The 25907-nt window shown below is 38.0% G+C and overlaps 2 protein-coding genes across 2 annotated transcripts; one reads left to right on the plus strand and one right to left on the minus strand.

Moving 5' to 3' along the window:
• The first annotated feature begins 1159 nt into the window (after positions 1-1159).
• On the plus strand, positions 1160-14826 carry LOC113594398 (keratin-associated protein 6-1-like). The gene is made up of 2 exons (XM_027041739.2): positions 1160-1342; positions 13769-14826. Exons 1-2 carry the CDS (start codon positions 1204-1206, stop codon positions 13921-13923), a joined length of 294 nt encoding a protein of 97 aa, XP_026897540.2. The 5' UTR covers positions 1160-1203; the 3' UTR covers positions 13924-14826.
• Positions 8008-8472, minus strand: LOC113594400 (keratin-associated protein 20-2-like). Its single transcript, XM_027041740.1, has one exon. The coding sequence runs from the start codon at positions 8434-8436 to the stop codon at positions 8290-8292; it is 147 nt and encodes a 48-aa protein (XP_026897541.1). The 5' UTR covers positions 8437-8472; the 3' UTR covers positions 8008-8289.
• Positions 14827-25907: the final 11081 nt, after the last annotated feature.

Here is a 25907-nt window from a genome sequence, read left to right on the forward strand (position 1 = left end):
AACTCTGTGTCGTTATTCTGATGATCTCCAGAGAGAGTTGATTAAAATGCAGAAGGTGTCTAACTTCTTGAACCATATTCATGGTGATATAAAGCAGCCCCAATTCCATTCTACAAACCCTGCCTAACATTACTTGAGAGAATAGATAAAATGGCATTTTGCCTAAGAACTATAACCCAATATCAGAAATCAATGTGACTACATAGATAACACTGCCTTCCCACATGCATTTTTCTCAAATACACAGCAGTACATTTTTTAACTCTAACATAAAACTCCCCCTCCCCACTTTTCTTTGGCATCACTTTAAGATGAGCTATCACACTATTTGAATGAAGATAGTTATAATTCAAGGGTTATACAAGAGGGCTCAGCATGTCGGGTCACAAAGCATACTGTTTTGAGAAAGAAACAGTTCTCTGTCTAAATTTATTAACAAAAATGCATGATGCTAAGCTTATTGGACAGTTACTTAGAATAGTAACTAATGATAGCATATGTAATTAGGACAAAAAAAAAGAAATGTAAAAATTGGATTCCGCCAGAATAACTTGCATTGTCTTGTCCTTCAATAGAAGTTGGACATAAATGAGAGTAAAACTCATTGGTATAAGTGCAAAAGTAGAAGATATTTTGTTCAGACCTGTTTCCCTTGAAATTTTAATGAGTTAAATTATTATCAACATTATGAGCATGAAAGATGCATTATGTTTTCAATATAGAAAAAGCCACTAAATCCCTGAAGAAATTAATTATTTGGATCAAAAGAGAAGAAAAACTCATGAATGAAAAGAAATGCTATTCTCTGTGAAATGTTTTACAATAATATAATTATTTGGGGGCCAAAACCTGAGCAAATGTATTCTTTCTTGAAATAAAGGATGATTATAGGAGGTTAAAGTGAAGGTCTAGTTTGGGGTAGGACTGTGTAGATGTGACTGAGTGCCTCCCCTCATTCAAGTTCTAAACTGGATACATGAAGTCCGGACAAAGCAAATCACCGTAATACCTCTGAAGCTTTATCTTATGTTTGAAGAACAACAAACTAACCCAATTAGTCATAAAATTAGCCAATGACATGACACATGTAGCGGGCGACACCCACATCGAGAGCATATAAAAGGTCTCTGCAGGAAGAAATGTTCACACCGAAGTGACACTTCTCTCCTTCTCTAGCCAAGCACAACCTCAACAGCCAACACCATGTGTGGAAGCTACTGCGGAAACTCTTATGGAGGCTGCGGCTATGGAGGCTACGGCTATGGAGGCTGTGGCTACAGAGGCTGTAGCTATGGAGGCTGTGGCTACGGAGGCTGTGGCTATGGAGGCTGCGGCTATGGAAGTTCTGGTTACAAAGGCTGTGGCTACAGAGGCTGTGGCTATGGAGGCTGTGGCTACAGAGGCCTGGGCTGTGGCTATGGCTCCTGCTATGGCTGTGGCTCTGGCTGTGGCTACTAGTAACGAAGGCACCGTGGCGGACTCTCACCCTCTCCTCTACACCTGGATGTGGCATTCACCAATTCTGAGCCTCACACTGTTGGGTGCTAATTATCCTACATCACAGGTTTTAGACACCACTTTTCTGAAGAGTTGAACTCTGGTTCTCTCTACGTCTGAACGACAAGGCCTTCCTTTCTTGAATATAACCCGTGAAAAGTAGAAGAATGTGAAAATTATCCTCTGAGCTCCTGTGTAGTGTTTCATCCGGATGAGGCTGTCATGGTTCCTGTCTTTTGATTTTCATACTGAATATTTTTCTCCATTTCTCTAATAAACTTCTTCAATTTGGCATAACAATCCTGGTTTTCTTATTTAATATTAATAGTTATCTTTTTGGCTTGTGAAAAATTATTTGTATTAAAGGAAACAATAGCCTTCTTTAGGGGATATTTTCTTTTTATATTTCTAATTCCGTTGTCATACCAAGTCCTTGATTTGTGATATGAAGAAAGTAACAATCTTCGTAATGGTCAGTTTTCTTCTCTGGTTAAGCAGTAATAATGTGTGACGCTGGGCTATTGTTAAGATAAAGAAGACAGTATTTGCCAATTTAGTTAAGCAGTACTATATATTCCATGTACTTTTACATCAACATTTTCATCTATGTGAAATTCCTTACAAGATATGAGTTTTGATGCATGATTCCAATATCTAGTCTTTGGTTGGGGCATATTTAAGCAACAAGTGTTTCTTACGCTTGTTCCACTCAAGAGTAAAGTGGTTCAAATCCACCCCAGCCTGTTTCCAGCTAACAAGTCTTGTTATGGTTTAAAAAATAGTTCTTAAAAGATTATGCCACTTCTAAAACCCATTATGTATTTATGTTTAAAGCTGTTTCATGGCATCCCCCATGAAAACAGGGTACTTGTTTATCCTGAGTTGTTTCTTTCCATTAATTGGGTGGTTTCACAGTTGTAGCTGTAGTTATTTGCCTTTCCCACTAGTGTGTGTGTGTGTGTGTGTGTGTGTGTGTGTGTGTGTGACTCATATGTCTGTAAACTCGTCAATTATTTTTTCTTGAAAAGTGATTTCTAAATCTTGGACATGAATGAGTTTAAGTGCTGTGCTTAGTTTAAGGTCATGGATATGCCCCAGTTCACAGGTTGATAGCTTCACACTTTGAAATTATTGACCTTGCAAGAAGGAATTAAGATAACTGGAAATATCAAACCCCCAAAGAGAGCATATTTTCCCCAAAGTATATCTATGTGAGGACGTGTCTTTCCCATTTATTCTTGAAGCTTAGAATTTTTGTTTAGTATTGAGTAAAAATTAGCCAATCTATGCTTACACATCGAAAGAAATAGTAGATTTTACAACTATTTTAACTTGCTTGGTAAGTCAAAACAGTTGGAGACAAGCAATGCCTTTGATGTAGTTCACGAGTGAAGATTGTTGGTTATGATTTTCCAGGATCTCCGCCCAACATACGTTTTAATGTCACCTAGAATTAATTAACATTCTTAGTAGCTCTAACATATTGAATCTGATGTTAAATGTTACCATTATCATCCCCAAAGAAACATCCATTTTTGTGCTCATATTTGTTGGTTTGTGTCTTCAAAGTCTTCAAATTATGAATATCTCTAATTGAAACTGAATTATATAGGCATCTTTTACACATTACCCTATTCCTTATCCGTGTCTCTCTTTCTCTAGAGTGACAAACCTCCACCCCAACAACGCTGTGTTTACCCTATCCAACGATATACACAAAATATTTCCTAAATTACCACCCTAAAATGTAAAACATAGGTCTCATGACATTTGAAAAATTATGGAACCCCTTGGAAATTGGTATTCTTACCTAAATGTGAGGTATAACGGTAGAACCAGTCTTCTCAGATTGCTATGAAATGTTAGTATCTAGTAAATGTAACTTTTTGCTATCTCATGCATGGTTTATTTTCTGAATTCTTTGCATATAAAAGAACAATTTTCTGTCAAGCTTATTCTGTGCTGCTTCTGTAATTCATATGCCAAAGCTCTGTATATATTTATATTTATAATATATATTTATAATCTAAATAATAATAATAATAATAATGTAGCATTTTTTAGCTGTTTACCATAGGACAATCACTTGCCAAGTCCTTATGCATATCATCCCACAGAAGCGCCAGAACAACTCTACAATGTGTTAAAATTACCCTGCTTTACAGCTGAATAAACGAGCAATGAGTTCACTCACTTTCTCACGGGCAGTTTTAATGTGGCAAAGGAATGTTTTATAACTACTTGTTTGTTTTCTCTGTGCGTGTGAATATAAGTTTCTATTGGTTTGTCCTGCTTACATAATTGCCAGGATTTTTCCCCCCACTAAATGCAAAAGAAAGATAAGTTAAGTTACTAGTAGCATTTATTATTAACTAATATTAAATTAGTGTATAATGTGATGACCAAGTTTGTTTTCTAACGCTTCTTCCTCATTAAAAAGTCTTCCATTACATTCTTCCTTCCTCCTTTATTCTCTTCCTGCAACTTTGGTTATGAAATTCCAAGTCTCCTTTGCTAGTCATCTAGAATCATTGACGTATATGTCTTACTCTACTTGGCACAATTGTTGTCTTTTTCTGCTTTTGCTCCAAATTTTAGGAGAGTCTTTCAGTCCTTCCCCCCCATCCCAGCTTATGTTAAATTTTCTACCTCCAGTAAATTTAGTACATTTTTCATGACAAATATGTTTCTTCCCTTTATATTTTGCTGTTTGCTTGTATACTTGTAATAGCATCATCTATGCCATGTGTCCTAAACATTATGAATTCTAGAATAAAAAAATATGTTAAAGGGTTCTCCCTTATTTTGCAATAGCACTTTGACAGATGGGCTTATTCCAAGCCCTTAGATAGATTCTTTGATTTTTGCAACTTTTTTTTTTAAGAGAGAGAGAGAGAGAGAGACAGAGAAAGAGAGAGAATGTGAGCAGGGGAGAGGGGCAGAGGGAGAGAGGCAAAGAACCTCAAGCAGGCTCCACACTGAGCATGGAGCCTGATGCAGGGCTCACTCTCACCACCCTGAGATCACAACTTGAACTGAAATCAAGACTTGGATATTTAACCGACTAAGCCACACAAGCATCCCCCAACTAATTTCTTTCTCAATGGATATATATCCAACCTCTCTTTTTTAAAAATGTTTTTTATTTTTGAGAGAGAGAGAGAGAGAGAGAGAGAGAGAGAGAGAGAGAGAGAGAAGGGCAGGGCAGGAGCAAAGAGAGAGGGAGACACAGAATCTGAAGCAGGCTCCAGTCTCTGAACTGTCAACATAGAGCCCGACATGGGTCTCAAACTCACGAACAGTGAGATCATGACCTGAGCCAAAGTCGGACACTCAACTGACTGAGCCACCCCAGATGCCCCGATATCCAATCTCTTTTTTAGGGAACTTTGGAATTTATCAGGGCAACTGAAGTCTAGGAAAAGAAAATATCTAAATTTTTAGAATGCTATTGTCATAGGGTCTGAACTCACGTTTATATAGGGACCCTAAATACAAGAATTGTCACTATTAGGCTGGAGGCACACAAAGACCAGATGTCAGCCAGAGTTCTGATCCAAATCTGTCTCACCATGGGATTAATGGTTCCATAAACCCATTTCACAGTAATTTCGGCAGTCTTGTGGGCATAAATAGCATGGATATACGTAGAAGCTATGTTCCCTCACCAGTATAGTGGGAATGTTCGAATGGAAGACCCTGAAAAAACATATATAAAGAGAGAAAGGAGGATTTATGATAGGTATTGTCTCACAGAATTATGGAGGCTGAAAAGTCTCACAATTTGCTATCTACAAGCTGGGGAACTGGGAAAGCCAGTGGAATGTGAGTTCAAAGGCCTTGAGAACCAGAAGCACCAATGTCTGAAGGCAGACGATGGGCATCCTGGGTCAGGCAGAGAGCAAATTCACCCTTTCTCTCCCTGTTCTATTTATGCCCTCAGCAGATTGGATGATGCCCACTCACCTTGGTGAGGGTGACTGACCTTCCCTATTTAGTTTATGAACTCAAATGCTAATCTCATCTAGGAACATCCTCACAGACACATCCAGAAATAATGTATCAACTATCTGGGCATCCATTAGCCCAGTCAAGTTAACACATAAAATTAACCATCACAGCATAGAATGACAGGGATTATTGCTACCATTAAAGACTTATAGGATGTAGGAATAGTGATACCCATCACATACACACTTGATTCATTATTGTTCCTCCTGCAAAATTCAGTTTTTGGCAAACCCCCATGTGCGAGTTGTAGCACAGATGGCTAGGTTTCTGGAGCAAGGCCATATTGTGGCAGAATATATTCACAGCGCAAAAAGAAGCTCCTGGCATACTAATGGACCCAAGCAGAGACTGAACATCTGTCACTATGCAACATCAAATGACGATGTGTGCTGACCTTCATGACTGGGTACTCTCAGACCCACCAAGTCATAAATTTTGGCAGACTTAGTGGCAGGAGTCTGATGTTAAGTGGTAATATAGATTCAGAGTCAGTTAGAGCAGGTGCAAAGGGCATGAATGAGTTGTACGTGTTCCCTGCCTGAAGACTTAGGGGGCCTAAAGCCTACCTGTAGCACTGAAGTCTTTCTATCAGTTCTCTGCTATAGGCCTACGGGGGTGTTCAATTGACTAAATGGCAGAGCAAGAATACATTCAGGCCTGGTTCATGGATGGGTCTTCTCAATATGTTGGAATCAGCCTGAAAATGGACTGCTGTTGCATTCAGAATTGCTCTGAGAAAGAATAGTAAGGGAAAATGTTCCCAGGAGACAGAGCTTTCTAGAAGTATACCCAATCATGAAATTTACGTGGAGAGAGATGTGGTCTGAGGTAAGAACATACAAGGACATTTGGACAGTTATTAATAGTTTGGTTAGTTGTTCAGGGGTCAGAAAGAGTATGATTAAACAGAGATCTGGGGAGGAATTGTACAGATGGACATATTGGAATGGATACAAATTAAGTAGATATTTGAGCTTGATGTCAGTTTTCACCATAGTGCATCCACAACAGAGAACGTACAAAACAATCAGGTGGACAGTGACTCAGCCAGGAAATGTCTAACAGCTTCTGTCCTCTGTAATACCAGCATATGTGCAATGGGCCCAAGAATAGAATAGCCATAGTGGTAGAACTATTTCTTCTTTTACAAAGCTGATCTAGCTGATATTGGAATTGAATATCCAATCTGAAAGCATCAAAGGGTTTTTCTGAGCCCTTGATGTGGTACCATACTTAGAGGATTCCAACCAGCTCTTTCTGGCAAGTTGATTTTATCAGGCGCCTTCCATATAGATGGAAGTTGCTATTTAATAAGAATGATAGATATTCTGGGTATGGGTTTGTCTCAGCTGCCCACAGTGACATGATCATCACCAGTATCTGAGACATGTGGTGGCTTATTTATCATCACAGAATTCTGCACAACATTGCTTTGGACTGAGACAGTCTCTGAGAAGAAAGTGAAATAATGCACCCATTGCTACGATAGCTATTCATCTTAGCACATACCACATCAGCCCGCTGAAATGGCTTCTTAAAATGCTACGAATGAATGTGCTAAGGATTATAGTTTGTGAGATTTGGTATTGTCTTTACAATGGAGAATATATTTTTAACCAATGCTACCCCGTCCCCAATATCTAGAATATATCGGTCTGAAAAAAACACCTGTTAGGTAAAATTGCTCTCTTTCACCATGGCTCCCTGGGACCCACTAATTAATGAATTAATATAGAGTTTTTGCCTACCTGATAATCGTGGGCTCCACCTACCAGTAGACAGAGAAATTAATTACAGTGTTGATTATAATGAAGAGATGTAGTTCTGCTCTATAGTGGGAGTTTGAATGTCCATGGCAGAAACTCACAGGATCTACTGGGGTTGCTTCTATTCCCAAAGGACTGCTGTACACGGGCACAAGACCTGAGGGGTCAGGCTTCTCAGGATAAAGTTTTAGCTACCAAGACCAGCAGAGGTGCCAGAAAACTCTGAAGGCAATGGAGAATAGGTAATAAAGAACAAAGACAATGAATGTCGATTACTGCTTAGAAAGCAGTTTGGAGCTGAAAGGAGACTTTGGCTGGTCCGACCAATCTTTTTGCTGTTCTTTAATAGTGTTTTGTTTTTCAGAATTCATGACCGGCTATTGTCTTTAAGGAGTGGTGACAGAAAAACTTGAACATGATATGAGATACGCCTGCACCTGAGTGATGTAAAGAATAAACTCTAGATGATGCTTGAGGGTGCTTCATCAGTGTCTCATTCATCATTTCACTCATGCTGATGGCTTCCTAGTGCAAGCCATTGCAGTTCTCAGAATGAAGTCTTTGTCCTTTCAAGTGCCAATGAAGTCACGTCTTTGGAGCAGACTTTAGCTGGTAGAAAAATAGCAGCTATACAGCCACACACACACACACACACACACACACACACGCACGCACGTGCACGCATTCTTACGCTCAGAAATGATGAAGATAAATAAATGTATGGAAACAAATATATGGCATACTTGCAAATGAGCTTTTATTTAATGAAAAATAAAACCGGAATTTTCCCAAATAAATATTAAGATTGGATTTGTGCACACGTATAGAAACGAACGGATATTTTTTCCGACAAAATCATTGGATAGTCTAGATAATGAATTGATTGGTGACTTTTTTTTATCACAGGTGGCCTAGGATTTAGATATTAGTGTTAGAAGAGAAAATAATACTAATATAATAAACAATCCTTATATAATAACAGGAACTATCCAAGGTATCAGAAGTCTAGAATACTTCAATAGAAGCCGGAACACCAGTATCTTCCAAAGCAGCATGGACGGTGGCAGGCATAACCATAGCCACCATAGCCACAGCCGTAGCCACAACCCAGGCCACCATAGCCATAGCCCAGGCCACCATAATAGTTGCCGTAATAGCACATGGTGTCAGGAGCAGAGGGTTCAGTTGAGGAGCAGAATCAGTTCCTTGAGTTTGAATTTCATAATCTGCACAGGGCCTTTTATACAACCTGAGTGGTATGTGGGTAAACCACAGGCAGAATTGACTCATTTCCAAACAAATGACATTAAAAAAATCTGAAGAATTCCTTATAACCAATATATTGGGGACTCTATTGCTGTAGTGTCATGTGCCTTTAAAACAAAACTTGTTTCCTAATTACACAGTGTTTGCTTACTTGAGAACCCAGCTTCTAAGAGATCTTATGAGCAAGGCTATAATGTTGTTATTTGATTTGAAAAAATATTTGAAGGTTTTTTTTCTTTTTTAATGTTTATTTTTGAGAGAGAGAGAGAGAGAGAGAGAGAGAGAGAGAGAGAGCACAAGCAGGGGAAGGGCAGAGAGAGAGGGAGACACAGAATCTGAAGCAGGCTCCAGGCTCTGAGCTGTCCAGACAGAGCCCGATGTGGGGCTCAAACTCACAACCCTTGAGATCATGACCTGAGCCCAAGTTGGATGCTTAACCGACTGAGCCACCCAGGCACCTTCGATTTGAGTTTTTTTAAGTTTTTATTTAAATTCCAGTTAGTTAACAGCGTAATATTAGTTCCAGGTGTACACTTCTATACAGCATCCGGTGCTCATCACAATTGTGTTCCTTAATCCCAATCACCTATTGCATCCACCTCCCCTCTGGTATCCATAGATTTGATTTTTAAAAGGTAAGATAGGTAGCTCCTTTTTTTAAAGTTATTTAGGGAAAATTGACAAATATAATGGTATACATTTAAAGTGTATGATGTGATGCTTCGATACACATATTCATTGTGGAATAATTACCACGATCAGGATAACTAGCATGTTTACATGTCTATCATCTTACATCGTTAACTCTGTGTGTGCGTGTGTGTGTGTGTGTGTGTGTGGTAATGAAACTGCTGTAGAAATGTAAAGATAGATGGAAATTAAGATGGACACCCTAGTGTCTCAGCAAGACTTGACTTTAAAGTAAACAAATTTTTCTCTTCTTTATTCTTGAAACCTCCCCTTCTCTCTCACTTGTTTTTCTGTAGAATCCTCTCTTCCAGGACCTCGGTATACATATTGGCAACCGGCTGACCTCAGTGAACACTTAGGAACAACACTCAGACCGCAGCAGCGCTGGTCATGAGACCACCTTGAAGGGATAAGGAAAGTGACTGGTAGGACTACCAGGTTCCTATCAAAACCACTCAGGTCCTGTATTTTCCTATAAAACCCCTCAGCCTTTTACCCCTGGTGGATCTGCGATTTTGAAGGCATTAGCCTGCTGCAACATCATTTGGCTGGTAAGGTAATACAACTATCATTCCTCTTAATCCCCAAACCCTGTCTTCATGTTATATGTTGGCTCTGGAACACATAGGTCGGTTTTCATAAACAGTAAGAGTGCATGAGATCTCTCAACAACGTTCAAGCATGCAACTGTTGTGAACGACAGTCACCATGCTGTACGTCAGCTCCTCAGAACTTACTCTTATAACTGAGAATTTATACTCTTTGACCTACATCACCCCATTTTCTCCTTTGCCCCAGCCCCTAGCAAACAATGTTCTATAGTCTGTTTCTATGAAATTGCCCTTTTTGTTTGTTTGTTTGTTTTAGCTTCCACACACAAGTGATACCATACAGTATTTATTTTTCTCTGCCTGGCTTATCTCCCTTAGTATAATGCCCTCCCAGTTGATCAATGTTCTCCCGAATGGCAGAAGTGCCTTCTTTTTTTTATGGCTGGGTTTGTGCCATTTATCTCTATGGGACTTAGACATGGAGAGGAAATATTTATTCTACTAGAAATCTCAGTTTAGAAAGCTATTCTACTTTGTTGCTTTTTTTTTTCAGTTGTTTTTTTATTATGAACTTACTCCATGCCAGGGATTCATTTCAAGCATAAGGGATGAGGAAATGAAAATGATAGATATGGTCCATATTCTCAAGGAACTTAAATTTCTCATTGTAAGGAAGACAGTCAGTGACAGACACACAATAGGCAATTAAACTCTGAAAGAAATATATTAAATTCTGATAAGAATGACTACTTGAAAAACACAAAAACCCCAATGAGTTGAATAAGCTTATTTATTACTTGGGGGAGTTAATTTTAAACTGAGTGGTCAGAGAAGACATATCTGAAGAGATAGCACTTTAATTGATACCTGCTCAAGGTAGGATTCAAGCATTCCTGCTGTAATTTCCAGACAGGGAGACCAACAGTACAATGGCAAGGAGGGAGAAAACTTGGTCTGAGATACTGAAGAGCCACTGTGTTTGGCATATGGAAGATGAGAAAGAAAATGGTAGAGGACAGTGTTGGAAAGAGATAGTTTATTGTAGGATATTCTAAATGCAATGGAAAGTCTATGTAGGTATGCCCCAGGGGGAGGCTATGATTTAATTTTTTCTTGAGCCATGAGATTGAGATATTGGAAGAGAATACATTCGGTGTCATAATGGGCTCTTTGTGGGGAATGTTAAATTTCTGATGGCTATTTATGATAAAAATTGAATTATCAAGTGGACAGTTGAGTGGACATCTATAAAAGGGTGAAGATAAAGGATATAGAAAGGCCAAAAACAATGGTCTGAGATTTGGGTCAAAGTAGGGATCATATAATACAAAAATTTCTGAAAAAGTGAAGTTGGAGGCAAAATAAGTGAGTAGAGTGTATCAGAATCCAAGAGAGAGAATATGTCAAGAACAAAGAGTTCAACTGACCTGAATTTTCAGAGCTTTGGTAAGATTAATACAGAGAAACAAACCATATTTAGATTTGGTAAGACATGACAGGCACGCTTTCAGTGGAGTGGTGGGTCAACAGTCTAAATGTTTGAGAGAAAAGGGTACAAGACAGTAGATGCAGTATCTTAGAAATACATTCCTGAAATTTCTATGAAGAAGAATAGTGAATTAAGAAATTACCTTGGAAAACTCAAGGAGTTTTGTTGGGGAACGATTTGTCTGTTATTTGCTTTGTTTTTCATGAGAGACAATTAGCAGTAATTATATTTCAAAGCATTGGCCAGCAACACTTAAAAAAAACCTGGAATGTCATGGTGCATACATAGGCAGAGCACAAAGGATTTTTAGGGCAGCGAGACTATTCTATGTGACACTACAATGGTGGCTATCTGTCACTGTACATTTGTCAAAACCCATAGAATGTATAAAATCAAGAGTGAATCCCAATTTAAACTATAGACTTTGACTGTTAATAATATGTCAGTGTAGGTCCATTGGTCGTAAAACATATGCCATTCTGCTTCCAGATGTTGATAGTTATGGGACAGATGGAAACTTCCACAATCATTTTAACCAGTTACAAAACTACCCGCTACATAATTATTTTGTTAACTAATATAATTTAGTCATACACCCTTCTGGCAATGAATTTATTCAATATATAGGATTTAAGTCTAAAAAAATGCCAATCACATTATTCCAACCAGCGTTCATTAAAAAATAAATTTCCATGGAAAGATAACTGATTGATGGAATCTAAAGTATGATAATTTGAAACAAGTATCTGATGTAGTGAGATTTTCTAACAGTTATTACCATGGTGAAGGAGGGACTGAAATGATACATGACTGTAATGATGTGTCTAGTTTGTGGAAATACACTTATCAATAAAATAAATAGAAAATACATGAAAAATGCATGGCAAATGGATAAGTGATTGTGTTTAACCTGATTATTAGTAGAAAAACATTGCTGTGTTCTATTTAGAGGCTATTTACCCTTGGATAATTTGAATTACTTATCAAAGCGGATGAACTGAATGAATTACAAAGATCTTGGGCACTGAATTCCACAGGAGGGTTAACTGTGGTTTTCAGTCTCGAACCCTCTTCGCTACTGCATAACCCAATCTTATACTCCTTGGTTATGTTTAAAGGTTATATGAAGAGATACGTAATAACAATCTTTAGACACAGAAAATCATTGTATTGTGACCACCCTGGTCACTGACTATGGATTTGTGTGTGTAATTGTACCTCCTTCCTGAATCATCCTGACGACATAAAATCTAGTTGTTTTCACATGATGACAAGATTCTCCTGGGTTTTCTGTACCTCCTAATAGCCTGGATTATCATAGTGAAAACAATGAAATAAAAAAAATTCAATGATTATTTAAGAGAGTTCCATGCGCCTGATTAAAAATAGGTTGCCTTTTTAACATTGTGTATCTTTACAAATGAACTTTCCTTTGTATAATGGGCAAAATCAAGTATCTGAAGATAAAAAGAAATATCAGTTAGTCAGAATATTAGCTGATTATTATATATTCCCAAATGTGAACAGATCTCCCTATTGACTGGTGAGGAATTACCAAAAAAAAAAAAAAAAGTTTTGGGAAGCACTGACATTTCAGATAAATTTCTCAAAGTTAAAAAAATGGCCAATTGAACATGGCAATCGATAGAAGTCTTAATAAAACAGGATTGATTATTATCACTCTTTCTGGTGGTAGGCTCTGAACAGAAATGGCAGTTCATAGGGTAAACTATTTTTAGTGTCCTGAAGAAGAATTAGGCATAAAAAATAAAAGACTAATTTGTATTAGTGAAAACCCGGAAATGCAGTTGGCTCAGGCTGGCTCTCAAGACATGGGAATAAGCTGGCTGTTTGTTGAGTATATTACAGAGATGGACGGGCATTGCGATTTTCTGTGCTGCGTCATTTCAGGGGAGGACCGACAGCCGAAACACTGAAGAGGAAGAATGTTTTGAAACAAGGTAGAGGCAAAACTCATTGGTTAAAAATGAGTGCTATTGGTTTTTGGAACGATAGGTAGAAGAATAGAGATTGTATTTTGTGCCAAGAGCAAGTCAAAATTGGCCTGCTGCAAATGCTACTTCTTGAAATGATGCCTGTTTCTTGAGGTTTAATTGAGTATTTGGTGTCATGCAGAGATTTGTATGTCTCTCTGCTCTCATCGCTGACATTGAATTATTTCGAGGGAGTCCCGAGTCTCTAGATAAAAAAACAAGCTTCTTTAATGCCTCTGTGGTTTTATCTCATGGTTGAGAAACAACAAACTAATTATAGTCACAAGATTAGCCAGTGGCCTGACTTGTGTGGTGGGTCCCACTCACACTGAGGGCATATAAAAGGCCCTCTGCAGGGGAGTTGTCCACAGTGAAGTGACACTTCTCACCTTCTCTACCCAAGCACAACCTCAACAGCCAACACCATGTGTGGCAGCTGCTATGGAAACTACTACAGAGGCTGTGGCTATGGAGGCTGTGGCTACGGAGGCTGTGGCTACGGAGGCCTGGGCTGTGGCTATGGCTCCTGCTATGGCTGTGGCTTCCGTAGACTAGGCTGTGGCTATGGCTGTGGCTACGGGTATGGCTCCCGCTCTCTCTGTGGCTGCGGCTATGGATGCGGCTCTGGCTACGGCTGTGGCTTTGGCTACTACTATTGAGGACACCATGGGAGAGTTTTATCACCTGCACATGTAACTTCATGCTTCACCAGCCTTGATTCCCATGCCCTTGTGTTCCCACACTAGATTGGGATAATTCTGATGTGATTTGCAGATTACCTACAGTCTGGCGGCTCCTGTCTGGATCTGAAACCCTTAATTATTTATCCCCAACCTTTGCTTCCTAAAAAGGGAGAATGTGATTTTCATCCTGTGAACCCACTTTACCTTCTTACCGGTCACTGATCCTACCTTGATAATTCTCATGCATGTTTCCCAGTGATCTTAATAAATTTGGCTAATCTGAAATAGAAACCTTGGTTTTCTTTCTGTTTATTATAAGAAATAGAACTTATTGTATTTAACAATTTTTTTTTGTATTTGCTTGATTCCAAGAAAGGTTGAAATTGCTTGTTTTTGCCATATATATTTTTTGCTCTCTACGAGTTGCTCTACCAGTTCTATTGTGTCTCTGTTGCTGGGAGGTTTTAGACTAAATGACATAACATTTTTCAATTAGTTCATTTTGCTTAGCTCATGGTAAATATTCTGTGTATCTTTTTCCTGCATAAACCATCATCTGCAAAGCCTCCCTAAATCATTTTTTTATGTTTTATTTTTAAATTACAGACAGAAAAGTTCACTCCCTTGGTGTAGAGTTCTGTGATTTTGAAAAATGCATGATGTCGTGGTACAACCATCACAATCAAGATGTAAAATAGTGCCATCACACTCCCCCCCCCAAATTTCTCATGCTTTGTTTTCTTTGTGGTTTCAAGTTTTTATTTAAACTCCAGTTAGTTAACATACAGTGTAATATTGGTTTCAGGAGTAGAACTTAGCAATTCATCACTTACATATAAAACCCAGTGCTCATCACAAGTGTCGTGCTTAATGCTCAACACCCATTTAGCTCATGCCCCTGCCCACCTCCCCTCCAGCAACCCTCAATGTATTCTCTGAAGTTAAGAGTCTGTTTTACAGTTTGCTTCTCTCTCTTCCTCCCCCACCTCTGGCCATGTTCATCTGTTTCGTTTCTTAAATTCCACATATGAGTGAAATAGTATGGTATTTGTCTTTCTCTGACTGACATTCCCCTTGGCATAATACACTCTAGCTCCACCTACAGCATTGCAAATGTCAAGAAAAGATGCTCAATTCATCATCAGGGAAATACAAATCAAAACTACAATGAGATATCACCTCATACCTAGAATTAACAGAAGAGGAAACAACAGATGTTGGTGAGGATGTGGAGAAAGGGGAACCCTCTCATACTCTTGGTGGGAATGCAAACTGGTGCAGCCACTCTGGAAAATAGTAGGGAGGTCCCTCATGCTTTTTCAAAACCTCTTTGCAATCAAGCCCTCCTCACACTCCTAAACCCTATAAATAACGGATTGTTCAATCTATCTACACCTTTGCCTTTTCCAGGTCATATTGTGTTGGGGGGTCCTCAAGATCATGCCCAGTCTTGGAGATTTGCTAGAAAGACTCATGGGCTCAGCATAGAATTGTGCTCTTGGTGAAGATTTATTATAGCAAAGTATGTCATGATACATAGCTAGATAATAAGGGGAAGGGACCCAAGCAGATTCTGGAGGTATCCTTGTGAAGACCTTCTTATTCCTTCTCGCTCTAGGAGGGGCCACACAGAACTTACTCTTCCCCCAGCAACAGAAATGAAGCAATCCATGGGTGTTATTTCTTCTCAAGGAAGCCCAAAATTTTAACTGAGAACAGATCAAAAAGGCTCCAGACTCCCACAAGGAAAACACTAGTTCAGCAAAAACCACATTGTTTATACAAAAAATCTAGGCACAGTGAGTCTTGCTTATCAGTTAGGGAATGGTGGGAACACTTCTGACATCCAATTTCCTGGATTTGGTATCAGGGTAATGCTGATTTCATAAAATAACTGAGAAATATTCCCTCCCCTCCTACTTTTTAAATTTTTTCTTCTCTCTTTCTTTTCTGGAGAGATTCCATATGGCTTGCATTGTTTCTTCCTTTCATGTTTGGTGGAATTTACCAGGGAAATTATATGAACTGTGAGTTTTCTTTTTTGGAAAGATTTTAATCACAAAATGTAGTTTCCCACGAGTCATTTGACCCTTCAAATATATATTTCCCTTTGAGCAAGTTTTTGGCAATGTCCTGCCTTTTAAGGAACAGATCCATTTCACCTAAGTTGTTGAATTTATGAACATGATATTGTTCCCTGTGTTCTCTTATTGTTTTTGATATAATTATAGGGTCTGTAGTGATGTCCCTATTTTATTGCTACTCCTGGTATATGTATCTTCTTTTTTTCTTTTTTTCTTTGTGAGTCTTGCTACAAGTTTATCTTTTTTTTTTGAGAGAGAGAATGAAGGCATGCCTGAATGCGTTGGGGAAGGGCAGAGGGAGAGGAAGGGAGAGACTCCCAAGCAGGCTCCATGCTCAGCACAGAGCCAGATGTAGGGCTTGATTTCATGACTGTGAGATCACGACCTGAGATGAATTCAAGAATCAGACACTCAACTAACTGAGCCACCCAGGCACCCCAGGTTTATCAATTTGATTGAAATTTTCAGAGTTGGTGTTTGGTTTCATTTATTTTCTCTATCTTCTGTCTTAAATTATATTACTTCCGGCTGTTAGTTCTATTATTCTCCCTTCCTTTTTTTGTACTTTCTACTAATTATTTTGGAGGAATCTTGGAATACTGATTTGAGAACTTTCTTAATTTTCAATATAAAAAATTGACTGCTATAAATTTCCCTTTAAGCACTGCTTTATTTACATCACACAAATTTTGATACCTTCTATTTTAATTTTCATTTAATTCAAATATTTTTAACATCCCTGTAAATTTTCTCTTAAACACACACACACTTTGTATTTGAAGTGATTTTCTTATAAATGATACATTTATTATATACTTTAGCCAATTGACAGTCTAATTTTAGCCAATTTGCAATCTCTGTCTTTTAATTGATTACCTGAATATTCACATATTATTTAATTATTGTTACCATGGGAATTATTCCTACCATTTTACCATTTATTTCTGTTTCTATTTCTCAGTTTCACTTCACTGCCTATTTTGTATTATTTATGTATTTTTAATATTAGATTTTGTCTTCTGACTTTTTGGCTATATCTCTATATTTTTTAGTGGTTAATCTTGAGAATGCAATATCCATAACTAATATTTCAGAGTATTCTCAGAGCTCATATTTTGCTACTTTAACTAAAAGGTATACACCTTACAAACTTAAATGTCTCTTTACCATTGCTTCTTCTTATTGCATTTGTTATATATATATCAATATACCTTGAAACCCCCTCATTCAATATTATAACATTTTCTTTTTAGTAGTTGTACATATTTGAAAAATTTAAGAGGGAAAGAGTTATCTATTTTATTTACTCAATGCATAAAATTTTCTATTGCTTTCCCTTTATTTCTGAAGTTCTGAGTATCCCTTTAGTATTATTTTCTTTTAGCTGGAAAATTTCCTTTAACATATCTTTTAGAAAAAAATCTCCTGGACACAAATTTTCTTATTTTTCCTTCATCTGAGAAAGTGTTTATTTCACTTTTGTTTCTAAAGCATATTGTTAAGTATAGAATGTTGGATTCTTTTCTATTAGCATGTTAGGTATATTTTCCACTATCTTTTGGACACTGTTTCTGACAAAAAAAATCCACAGTAATCTGAATCATTTCGTATATGTAACATATTGTTTATCTCTAGCTGTTTTCAAGAATTTTTCTCTTTTTTTGTATATCAGAAGCTTGGTTATGATGTGTATGTGTCACCAGCTAGACTCCAAGACCTGTACTTTATTGCCCACCCGCTTGTACTCACTAACCTTTTTCTTACATATCCCTCTAAGCTCTTCTTTCTGGCTTTCCTTTAACTCAGACAAATGGAACCCAAAACCACCCCCAGGTGATGGCAACTGCCTTAACAAAATCTCCTGCCTGCTCAACACTGGTTGAGTTAACCTGACTTGTGCTTTTGCAGATGGACCAGGGAGTGACCTCTGGAATGACCTACAATAGTCTTTACCTCCTTATAATACTAAAATCTCTGTCCAGGGAGGAGCCTCAGCCTAATTTATGTGACATGCAATGTATGTATATGACTGTCTCCTCAAGGTGCATGCAAGACCTATGCCCGCCTCTACAAATAGGAGGCTTCCCTCTCTGAATATTCATCCTAACTCTAGAGAAAAGGAACCTATTCACCCTCTCCAAGGGAGTCATGGCTTTAGAAGCCATTCTCCATGATTTTCTTATTTGCTGCAAATAAGTTTCTTTGTGTGACCCCTCAGCCTGATGCAGTTTCTAACTCACCAAGGAGTGAAACTCACTTTGGTTCAGTAACATAGAATTGTAATTTTTTTTTTTTAGTTTATCCTAATTGGGATTTATTACTTCTTGACTCTGTAAATTTGAGAATTGTACCAAATTTGAGAAAATTTAAGCCATTATTTCTTTAAATATGATTTCTGTGCCAATCTATACTTTGCCTCCATTTGAGATTCCAAGCCTTGAATGTTAGAAATTTTGGTAGGTCCCACAAACTCCTGAGGATTTTTATTCACATTTTTAAACTGTATTTTTTTTTTGCATTCAATAATTTCTCTTGATTTATCATCATATTCTCTGACTCTTTCCTCTGATATCTCAGTTCTGCTAGTGAACCCATCCAAAGAAACTTTTTTTTTTAATTTCTGATATTAACTTTTAATTTCTGATAGTTTTAGTTATAAACTTTTCATTTGGTATATTTAACAATTCCATTTCTCTTTTGAAGATACACTTTTTTTCTTTTCATTCAGTGCTTATCTTTACCCCGTGGATCACGGTTATAAAATTGCTTAAAACTCTGATAATTTGGAGGTTGGCATCTATAATAGTTTATCTGTTGTTGTTACCACAAACTTAACATCTTAAAAATCACACACTTACTTATTATTTTTGCATTTTTTGTTAGTCTCTGCTCCAGGCATGGTTTAGAATGGTCTTCTGCTTAAGGATTTTTCACAAGGCTGCAGTCAAGGTATCATCTGGGTCTTAAAACACAGAATTTCCTCAAAGATTGACTGGGGAAGGATCCATTTCTAAGCCCACATGTTTGTTGGCACAGTTCAGTGACACACAGGTTATGGGACTGAGGGCCTCAGTTTCTTGCTGGCTATTGGCTAGATGCCACTTTCAGTTCCTTCCCAAATGGACCTCTCTGTTGGGCAGTATACTACATATCTGTGTGCTTAATCATAGCCTGTGAAGAAGAAAATATGGAAGAAAGATGGACATTATGATCTTACATAACACAATCATAAAAGCAACATCTTATTACCCTTCTACACTTATTGATTAGAAGATGCCACAGATCCTGTCACATGGAAGTGTGAAGGATGTGAATATCAGTAGCTGGGGGAAATGTGGACCATCTTAGTATACACACCAGAGCACCTCTCTCAATTGTCTCCTCCCTTGAGAATGCATCATAATTAGTAGGTTTTTGTATGCCATATGATTTCATATTGTACCTTGGACATTTTGAATATTATGTTGTGATTATCTGGATCTTGTTAAAAATCTTGTGACATTGTTATTTGTTATTGTTGTTTTCGTTAGCAGGAGATCAGCCTGGTGAGCTTCATTCTACTACAATTTGTCTCAAATTCATGATTGAGTATGATATATATATATATATATATATATATATATATATATATATATATCAAAGCTAAAGAAGAAACCTGAAGCCAGAAGGTAAGATTTTATACATTCAGCTATGTTCATATAATATGTTCTCAGGCTGCAATATCTCCTGTCTATTATGAACCCATAAAAATTAGTGTCAAATAACTTGCTGAAATATTGATACTAACCCGTATCTATGGCAGATTCTAAATCTTTTGAATAGAGCACTTGGGCAAACTCAGCCATATTATTTTCCCCTCCACTCCTAAATACGATTTTCTTTTGCTGATCTGAATGGTTGATAGGGCCTGTGAGCAACTAGGTATAAGTGAAGATTAGGGTTCTGTGTAGATTCCAGTGGAGAGAATTCATACAGGGCTTTCTGCACTGTAGGTTTGGCATGCACTTGACAAAGTTCCATATGTCTTATGTAAGTACTATAAGTGAAACTTATTGACAGCATCAGTACTCTTAAATCTCTGGCCACGTAGGGGAATGTCAACTTCAGCCCCACATGCCAGGTCTCTGTTGAGACTGGAGGCAGCCTGAAGTAACCATTAAGTAACTACAGAAATCTATAGAGCAAGAAACATAAAGAGCTAAAATCATTATAAGGAAAAAGTATATTTCCCTCTCTTTACAAGATAAGAAATAATATTTACAAAGGTCACAGATTTTTCTGTAGTCACAAATCTTGGAAGCACTACAGTAAAACACAAGATATTTTTGAGGACAGTTATTTCTTGAAGAAAAGTAATTGTTACCCCACTAATGACCAAAAAAAAAAAAAAAAAAGAGCCAAACTCTGCATAATACATAAGTAGAAAAAAAAAGTTTTCTCTTTCAGATTTATGAGGAAATTCAAAATTTATTAGGAAAACAGAGAAGCAAATTTAGCATAAAATTACAGAAACAAGCACTATAGCGACGTCATCTTGTTGGAATATGAATTCACAGGTTGAGTTTTATATTCTTCCAGACATTAAGTGACATCAGTTTCAGATATCAGACTTTTAGCAAATCATGTCAGAAGTTTACAGGGTAGTGTAGAAAAAACATCACTTAGGGGTGAGGCAGAAAATTTGTGTGGTTCAGAACTGCTGAATCATTAAGTGATGGTTCAGAGGGTGAATTTCTCATGATGTTCTCAGTAGTAATAGCCACAGCCAGAACCAAAGCCATAGCCACAGCCTAGTCTGCGAAAGCCACAGCCATAGCAGGAGCCATAGCCACAGCCCAGGCCTCCATAGCCACAGCCTCCGTAGCCACAGCCTCTGTAGCCGCAGCCTCCATAGCCACAGCCTCCATAGCCGCAGCCTCCATAAGAGTTTCCGTAGTAGCTTCCACACATGGTGTTGGTTGTTGAGGTTGTGCTTGGGTAGAGAAGGAGAGAAGTGTCACTTCGGTGTGGACGATTCCCCTGCAGAGGGCCTTTTATATGTCCTCACCCACCACACATGTCTTGTCATTGGCTAATTTGTAGGACCAATGTGAGTAATTTGTTGACTTCTGGTTTTAGACATCGCTTCAGAGGCAATGACAAGATCTGTTTTGTTTCACCACATCTGAACCAGTTTGTGGGCCTTTAATGAGAATCAGTTTTCTCAGCCTCAAAGCTGTACTCACAAGATCTTTAGTTGCCCTTTGTAACCAATTTCTATGGCAAGAAATAGCTTTTTTATTGACAAACTCTGACCTGCTCTCAACAAATAATTTTACCTTCACGGTATTGACATTCAGCAGATCATGCTATTCTACCTTAACCTCAAATCTCTCCACCTGTTATTACCTCCTGCTCCAAACCTATTATTTTCCATGAGGGATTCTTCCCATTTTCACATGAGCAATGCTTTACCACTAAAAGCCAAAATTAGTTACTTGACTTCATGAAACTTTTGATAAAAAAAAATAGTTTGGTATTCGGAAATACTTAGACTTTCTCATTTGCATTAATGTTTCTTAAGCTTTTAACACTCTATTTTTAAAGCATGAAGTATTTTCCTCATGGTTTCAAATTTATATCCTGAATTCACAGTGAGGAAAAAGGGAAATGATGAGATTTCATTTGATTTATGCAATGACATTTTCATGAAATATTTTTTGAAGAATTAGATGTTTATACTCTTTGTGATCTGATGGGAGTATGGCATTTTTAATTTAAAACAATAATATTGGCAGAGATAATGTCTCATGGAACCTACTAGATTTTCCCTAACAAATAAACTCTTGGTAAAATATCCCATACCATGGGAAATATGAGAAACACATTGCTGCTATTATAATTATTACATTATTGCTTTTACTACAATGAAGTTCATTGTTGAATTCAATGATAAAGTCAAATAACCACTTTGAACTTCTACATTCCTAGAAAAATCAAATCATAGGAGTCAATAGAGCATGTTTGATATATATAAACTGAGTGTTACTCTATGTTTTCACATATTTACCAAATTTTTCTTCAGGAAAAATTTTAATTTAATTTTTACTAAATATAAGCTCCTTTGGAAGCATATTTTTAAAATGTATATTCATTAATCTCCACCATTTCTCTGTGTGAAGGTATGTGTATTGTATCCGTGTGTGGGCGTGTGTGTGTGTGTGTGTGTGCAGCTGCCACTTTTCTTTTAAAGGGGGTTGGGGCACTTCAAATCTTTTCCACTTGCAGGGACAAAGCCCTCAGTCTGAATGCAAGGGGTTTCAGTAGGAGACTTCCAGCATGACTAAAATGATTAATGCAAAGGAATATGGTTGACTTACACAGGTATCTATCTCCTATAAGAATCTGGAGATTCAATCTGCTTGTTGACCTACCTACAAAAAGTTAGGATGAAAGATAATCGCAATAACTTAGGGGTCTGTGTATAAGAAAGCAAATCTCATCTAGGGAGAAGATAGAAGGAATCTGAAGTAGAACATCAATGAACATGTGTATAAAGTCTTTTACCCGGTATTAGAAATAACTAACTCTGCCTGCCCTGAGAGTAATGGATATTCCTAATGAGGCAAACTAAAAGGAGGTAATCTGAATACTTTTCTTTAAGTTGTCTGTGTTTGAGGGGTTTACATATGAACACACATACGTTCTGATAGAATAAATCTCTAGTTCAGTAGTGGATGTGCATAGATCAATCTTTTTATGAAAGGAACTAGCAGTTCCAAATCAGAAGATCAATCCGGGGATGCGTAATGACTCCAGCTTTCACAAGAAGACATGGGAAACACTATTGGCCATTTTTTTTTAAGTTTAGAATGTTTAAGAGCCACATAATTTAGAAAAGCATAGCAAGCAACCATGCAAATGGCAAAATCCGAGAAGAGAAAATACATTTGTCATGAAAGAGTCGATACCCAAATGTAAACATTCATTAAAGGCAGAAAAATATGAATATGGGGTGAGATGGAGGGCAAATTCAGAAATTCTAAAATCTCGACTAAAAGGCTAATGAGAAAAATGATACAAAAATATCCCGCGCCGGGCTCTGCGCTGACAGCTCTGAGCCTGGAGCCTGCTTCTGATTCTGTCTCCGTCCCTCTCTGCCCCTCCCTCACTCTCCCTGTCTTTCTCTCTCTCTCTCTCAAAAATAAAATGAAAACATCAAACGATTTTTTAAAAGAATCGTACACACGCAAGGTGACAAACAGAGAAGAGGAGCAGGAAAACATTTAAGGGCATTTTCAGGAGGGGAGTTCCTATTTAGCTTCATCATCAGACATTAATAATTAAAGGATACTAATATTTCAATGTCCCGGGAGTTGCTTTGCCTTTCCTGGGGAAAATAGCACCCAGGAAATATTACCTAAGATATTTTCTAAAACAATATTACCTACACAATATTTTATATTTACATACAGGAGACAAAAATCAGGTAGTGCTGAGAACTGCCACCTGAGTCTGTTACTCCTCTTTACTTTTTCGCAGGTGTAAGATGTCAATGGTTTTTACCACATCTCAGAGTCTTTCTGAGGATTATGTGAGGTAATGCACCCAAGGGGTTTCACGCAGTAACTGCTCTGTGGTAAACAGCTAGTAAGTGCTGTGGAATGGTCATTATTATTAAAATAATAATTATACATTGTTACACAGAGTTCTGACGTAAGAATTCCATGAACAGCCCCAGGCAAGATAAACAGACAATATTCCCATGTATACAAAGAAGCAGAAAATACACCATGCGTATGATAGTGCATGATACCCCATCGACAACATTTATTACATTCCAGGCATGGTTTAAATGCTTTACATGTCTTAACACATTTCATTCCCATAAAAGCACTAAAATGTAGGTGGTGATTTTTATATTAGAATGGCAAGGCCCAAGAATTAGCATAATTTGCCCAATGTCATAGGCAGCCATGTGATGGAATCGAAGTCTCACACAGTGCAATGTTGCCGGAAGCCAAGCTATCCCAGCCTGAGTGGAAGGCCCGGGCTGTGGACGGATTGGTGACTGCAGGCGGCCCGCCGACAGTGAAGCTTCTTGTCCTCCCGCTTTTAGGTAATTTGGCCTTAAAACTACCTGGGGTATTGTCTGTTGTGGAATTGCCCTTGGCAGGCCCCCTGGGAAAAGAACCATCAGGGAAGAAAATAAGGTTCCGCAAGAAATTGTGCGGCCTTACGTCTAGCCCTTGCCATCCCCTAAGGAGACTCCTCTACTTACAGGAAGGATAGCCTCATACGTTTGCCAGCAAAGAGGGCCTGTAAAGGAGAGACATATGGATTTGAAAGCCGCACTCCGGCAACTAAAGAGTGTATCTCTGGGCACAGGTGATTTCAACCCCTAGGCCCACCTGGCCTCCGGAGGCATTCCAGATGATGACTGAACCTAGTCGGATAAGGTACAGAAAGGTTCATTGGTTCCTGGGTGCACTGTCTCTCTGAGAATGTATGGGGCATGGGTTTCTAAGGCTTTTTCGGCCCCTTTCTGGCACCTCGGACCGAGGCAAACACATTGTTCTTCTGGCCTCATGTGGTTAGGAGGTCATGTCCCTGTAACTGTTCCACTTGAGGTGTTGAGAAATGGAGGGCCTTTCACGAGAACAGCAAAGCAAATGCTTTGTAGATTATAGATAAACGCAGATGCATAATGGAATAATGTAAGAAATGAATCAAGAATCAAAGGGTATGTAAGAACTTTACGAGAAAATCGCCCTGTTATTTCTTAAAGGTTGATCACACATAGGAACATTTTTAAAATGAGGCAATGTTAGAAAAACATGGATGATGTATGTTACAAGGAAATCACTAGCATATATAATGCCACGTTTGCTACAATAAATCAGCCAGTTCAACACACTGCTGTTGTCTGTGTCCCTTTTTATTTTTGTTTTAGTTTTATTTTCACCTTTTTGCGACGCCGTTCATCCTTTGGGAACCCCTGGACCTGCTGGAGCCGGACTCTGGCACAATGTATTTATACATACTTTTTGTCTCGTGAGACAGCCTAGGAGTTGCGATTCCTGCTATAATAATGGATTATTTATAACGGAAATCCATGAATTTACACTGATGTAAATAAAGGAACAATGAAGCAGAAGGAAAAAGTTCCTTGCAGTAGAATGCCAGCCAATGTAATGAAAAAAGATGAAAATCAGAAAAATCAACATTTGCAATCCATCATCATCATAAATAATTCAGGCAAGGAAGAAAAATAAGTGCTAAGACTAATGATCAATTTGGGGATTTGAATGGAATATTTATAAAGTCACAAAATATCTCTACCAAAGTACTTCTTAACGGCTAACAGAATAATAAAAATACCTTTCAAGTCGAGAAACCTGGTCCTCACCATAAGGATCAAGTGTAAAATTATCACCATCAGTATTGGAACAAATCAACTTCGAGTGTGAACTGATAGAGTATAATGACAAGAAAACATTTGCACTCCCTTTATTTGCTTGACAAAATGCATAATCTTTTTCTAAAGTAGTTACATTTTTTTTTGTTTATTTATTTTTGAGAGAGAGAGAGAGAGAGACACAGAGACAGAGAGAGACACACACAGAGTGAGAGCAGGCAGAGGGGCAGAGAGAGAGGGAGACACAGAATCCAAAGCAAGATCCAGGCTCTGAGTTGTCAGCACAGAGCCTGACACGGGGCTCAAACTCATGAACTGTGAGATCCTGACTGGAGGCAAAGTCAGCCACCTAACCAACTGAGCCACCCAGGCACCCTACATAACCTTGTTCTAATCATGAGGAAACATTAGGCAAATCAGAACTGAGGAATATTCTAAAAGAAAAAACAATCTCTGGTAATCTGTAAAAATATTAGGGT

This window comes from Acinonyx jubatus, chromosome C2 (genome assembly GCF_027475565.1).
Source record: "Acinonyx jubatus isolate Ajub_Pintada_27869175 chromosome C2, VMU_Ajub_asm_v1.0, whole genome shotgun sequence".
Classification (NCBI taxonomy): domain Eukaryota; kingdom Metazoa; phylum Chordata; class Mammalia; order Carnivora; family Felidae; genus Acinonyx; species Acinonyx jubatus.

Excerpts from the sequence above, each read along its gene's own strand:
- LOC113594400 (XM_027041740.1), bottom strand. The coding sequence starts at position 8,436 with ATGTGCTATTACGGCAACTATTATGGTGGCCTGGGCTATGGCTATGGT.
- LOC113594398 (XM_027041739.2), top strand. The coding sequence starts at position 1,204 with ATGTGTGGAAGCTACTGCGGAAACTCTTATGGAGGCTGCGGCTATGGA. Across the intron at positions 1,343-13,768 it reads TGGAGGCTGCGGCTATGGAA|GCCTGGGCTGTGGCTATGGC; the intron begins GTTCTGGTTACA and ends GTGGCTACGGAG.